The 4,630-nt window shown below is 54.2% G+C and overlaps 1 protein-coding gene across 3 annotated transcripts in view; it reads right to left on the reverse strand.

The window, feature by feature from the left end:
- Positions 1 to 4,630, reverse strand: part of SRL (sarcalumenin) — a 93,870-nt gene that overhangs the window by 24,922 nt on the left and 64,318 nt on the right. For 2 of the 3 annotated variants that reach the window (XM_026659806.1, XM_026659807.1), the window contains one exon: positions 288 to 323. The exons of the other annotated variant lie outside the window; for it this stretch is intronic. In XM_026659806.1, coding sequence (XP_026515591.1) covers positions 288 to 323 — 36 coding nt within the window. The remainder of the gene's footprint in view (positions 1 to 287; positions 324 to 4,630) is intronic. 3 annotated transcript variants of the gene reach the window in all.

Consider the following 4,630-nt stretch of genomic DNA (forward strand, 5'->3'; position numbering starts at 1 on the left):
GGGGCACTGGCGTGTGGCTGTGGTTAGTGCACGGGGGGCACTGGGCGTGTGACTGTGGCTAGTGCACAGGGGCAGTGGGCGTGTGGCTCTGGCTAGTGTAGGGGGGCACTGGGAGTATTGCTGTGACTAGTGCCCAGCAGGCACTGGGAGTATTGTTCTGGCTAGTGGCTGTCTGGAAAGAGGAAGAATGCTGGGATTTTCAGTGCCTTTGACCAATGACAGTTGAGAGGCAGTGAAGAGGTTATCTGGCTGCTAGTAGCATGCAGATGGCAGGCAGCAATACCAACCTGTGGCTGAGGAGCCCAGGGTACGTCCGTGGTAAGCTGTTAGCAGGGAGAGGGCAGGGGGAGAGAGAAAAGGCAACATGAGTAGAAGGAAGGAAAGGAGGTGATTGGTCTGGTAGGACCCACAGAGAGAGCGAGAGAGCTGATGGTCGGTTCAGCCTTCTCTGAGACAGAGAGCAGAACCAATGAGCAATGCAAACACTCCAGGAAGAATGACACAATGAATGACCTGCAGGAACAGAGGGTGCATGCACTAAGAGAGTTATAATGACTGGTCTTAGATTAAAATCCCATTCGTTGGCCTCCAAGACTGTGGACCTGGATTGGACGCGAGAACTTGACCAGTCTTTTGGGAGTGGCTCAAGGACAGGTTTCCTCCTTCACTGACATCCTTCTGAGATACCTTCTGTGCCCCCAGGATACTGGAATTCGGCTCCAGCAGCAGGTCCAGTGAGGGCCAGCTGGGAGCCCCATTGAATAGTAACAACTTCACACTAAGGAATTGCTTTCTCCTACAGAGCGAATGAGTCGGCTGAATTGCCTGTAACAAGCCATAATTAGGGTCTGTTCAGTTGAACTGCAGGAAGAGTCATAAACGCAATGTCCCATACCACTTCCATTGGGCTATGGTTACTTGTTTCCCCTCCTATAATGCCAGATTGTGGAAGATACTTTGGTTAGGAGAAAGGCAGTCCCCAGTGCAGGCATGTTAGTCTGCATGTACACATACATGGTTTAGGGTTGCCAGCATGTACCGCAATTTGGTGTGACATCTCTTCAGGCCCCTGTCGTTGGACCAGGACATTCCTCAACCAGGCAGAAGTTCTTCTGAGGATGGAACCAGGAGAACAATCCCAGCATGCTAGAGAGAAAACTGGCACCCCTAACTTAGAGAGCGTGCACACGTATACCACGGACATATACACACCTACATGCATGGAGACATCCATTGCTCTGCAGCCTGCATGCCTCCATATGGGATGTGTAAACACAGTGTCTTTGTGTACACACCGGAGAGGTGTCCAGCATGGAGATGGCACAGCTCATACTGAAACATGAGCACATTTTAAAGAGAGGGTTTGTATCTGCAAACACATTCCAGAGAAGTTGAACACATCGCAGATAAGGAGCCTCCAGACATTTTAGAAAGAGACTCCAGGCCGGCCAGTTGTAAATAAAATCTGCTATGTGCCAGGAGCTGCTGAGTGACCTAGGATCCTGGTGAGCTACAGCAGAGAGCGCTAATAATACTACAGTACCCAAATGACCCTAGCATTCGTACTAGGCACAGCAATGCAGCTCAGCTCTGCTATCAATGGACATGGGCGCAAGCTGCAGCCATGTAACCGAGGGCAGAACTGGTCCCATGGATACAAAACCCCCGGAGGGCTGCTGTATAATGGAGAGGGAAAGAAGCGGATTGCTAGGAACAGAAAGAGAACTTACCATTGCATATTGGTTTGACCCTTGGAACATAACCCCTGTTTCTTGACACTCCTGTTCCACATTTTCCCTAACTTGTAGGATCCATCACGAGTCCTGTCAGACGGGGGCCCTGCCTGGGCCTGCTATTGAGCTAACGACCACCAGGGGGGTCAGAGACAACTCCATATATCCTCCCCACCCCTTTCTAGAGAAGAGCCATGATGGCATTCAGGACACACCAGGGACGCATTCAGACCTTCCCTGCTCAGGGAAGTCACCATCAGGTTATTAATGTGGCAGAGGGAAATGGAACCAGTCGATGCAGCCTGTACTGTCCACAACCGCAGCAGCAGCAGCTTGCCATGCAGAAAGACTCTGGCAGTGAAGCCAAAGGAAGTCGGAGGCAGTTGTGACCACTCACTCAACACTGCAGTGTGCTCACCTGGGCTGCTGAGTTACGGGGGCTCCCTAGCACATGGTGCAAACTCCTTGCTGGGCTGCACAGTCATCACCACCCCTCTAACTACTTGACAGATTGCTCTATTTACTCTTCCACTGGGCTTCCAGCGGGCATGATGGGAGATGCCTTTGCTACAGGTATTCCAGGCAAACGTTGCCCATTCTGCTCAGTCCAGGAACATGGAGGTGCATGGCGGAAGGAGCATTTGGCATCAGGTGTATTGGTTTACGTGCTGGCATTGCTGAGTTAGGCATAGGAGAGAGCCGGCGGTCTGAGAAGTGGTGGCAGGTGGCAGCACTGGAGCCCGAGCAGTGACTGCAAAGCAGCTACAGAAATGGCCCTTTACCACGTGCCGTAGAAAAGGCAATGGTGGAGATGCTATTTTCCAAACGGAACGGGGTGTGGCCATGGACACATGACTCGGGAGACAGTGGTGCCAAATGGAACACTGAGATGACCCATCTTCAGTGCCAAGCCCTCCTGGGAATGGGGACTGTGTGCACAAGGCACCAGCTATCTGTTACGGCCCAGGCTATCAATGGAAGAGCGCGTGAAATCGTGGCACCGAGAACCAAGAATGAGGTGGATAAACTGTGATTTTGACTGAGCGTGTCTGCACTGCCTGGATATCTAAAAAGCATGGGCTACACTCCCAGAGCCCTGACCCAGCATGCACTGGGGTCGGTGTAAAACCTGGGTTGGTGTCTCTGGTCATTTCAGCTGTTCTATAGTCCAGACTAGGAACTAGGAGGGGCTGTCTCCAGGACATTACATCATCCACAAAGAAGTCCCTGAAGGGATGCCCTGATGCCAAGGTGAGCATTGAGGTTGGTTCCTGGGAAGCCATGTGGCTCCTATCCCCACCCTCCATGTCAGTGCCTGGGGGTGCCATTGCTCCATCACGCTAGGACTATCACACACTCTGGCTAATAACCTCCATAGGGGTCACTGCCATGGCATTGGCATGGCTGGGGGGCAAAGGCCTCTGCAGAGACTGCTGAAAGGTGCAGGGTGAGCATTTCACCGTTCTCCTTGGCAATATCAATTCCGTGGGTTCACGCACATGAGGCCAGAATGCTACCCAGTGGTGTAGTCTGGACAGCAACCCCACAGGATGGAAAATGGTAACGCTCACGGGGCCAGCCCCCGATCCACTCCAGCCAGGTCAGGCCCTGGTTCAGGTAACGCGCATTGCGGTCAGCCAGGTGGTGGGCTCGGCCCTCCCCTCGGAAGAGAGAGGAGAAGAGGTAGGGATGGATTTCTGAGCCCCACCCGCGATGGGTCTGCCTGGGGAGGGATTAGCTGTGTGTTTGGGAGGCAGGGGAGGGCGAAATCCCTGTTTGGCGAGTCTGAGGCCTAGTCTATGCCTAAAATGTAGGTTGATCTAGCTATGTGACTCAGGGCTGTGAATAATTCCAGGCCCTGTGTGATCCGCCCCCACCCCGCCACTGTAGATACAGCTAGGTTGACGGAAGAACTCTTCTGTCGACGTAACTGCTGCCTCTCAAGGGGTGTAAAAATCCCCTCTGTTGCTGCACCACGTGTCTACACTACAGTGCCCAGCGGCTTAGCTGTGTAGACATTCCCTGAACAACACCCTCCACCCAACTTTGCTGTTCTGTGGCTCTTTTGGAATTTGTGTTAAATTTTCTGGCTTGGAAATGAAAGCCTGATAGTGTCAATAACAAAGAGACTTGTCTGTGCATAATTGAGCATGTGCCTCTACCTGCTAAACTGGAATTCCACTTCCCGCTCCCCTGGGCCCCAGCTCCAGGCAATCCCAAAGTGAGGATCACATCGCTGTCACAAGCATCCTGCAATGCTGCGTGCCTTTCTACACCTTGTAAAGGACGGGCGTGCACAAGACTGCAGCACCCACACATGGGTGTGCGCACACTCACACGCATGCACACAGAGGCGAGGTGAAAAGTCAGAGAACAAAGGCTGGGAATTATAGGGTTACCATATTTCAGCAAGCAAAAAAGAGGATGGGAGGAGCCCCGCCCTAGCCCCGCCCTGTCCTGCCCTAGCCCCACCCCATCCTGCCCTAGCCCCACCCCTGCCCCTCCCACTTCCCCCCCTCAGAACCCCCAACCCTCCCCCCGCTCCTTGTCCCCTGACTGCCCCCTCCTGGGACCCCTGTCCCTAATTGACCCCCAGGACTCCACCGCCTACCTAAGCCTCCCTGCCTCTTGTCCCCTGACTGCCCCCTCCTGAGACCCTCCCCCCATCCTAACTGGCCCCCTAGGACTCTACCCCCTACCTGTACCCTGACTGCCCCAACCCTTATCCACACCCCCACCCCCAGACAGACCCCTGGGACTCCCACGCCCCATCCAACCACTCTCCACCCCCTGACAGGCCCCCCCAGAACTCCCGACCCATCTAAACCCCTCTGCTCCCTGTCCCCTGACTGCTCTGATCCCTCTCCCCACCCCTGCCACCTGACAGCCCCCCCCCC

Source organism: Terrapene carolina, unplaced genomic scaffold, assembly GCF_002925995.2.
Source record: "Terrapene carolina triunguis isolate 2854851 unplaced genomic scaffold, T_m_triunguis-2.0 Scaffold695, whole genome shotgun sequence".
NCBI lineage: Eukaryota > Metazoa > Chordata > Testudines > Emydidae > Terrapene > Terrapene triunguis.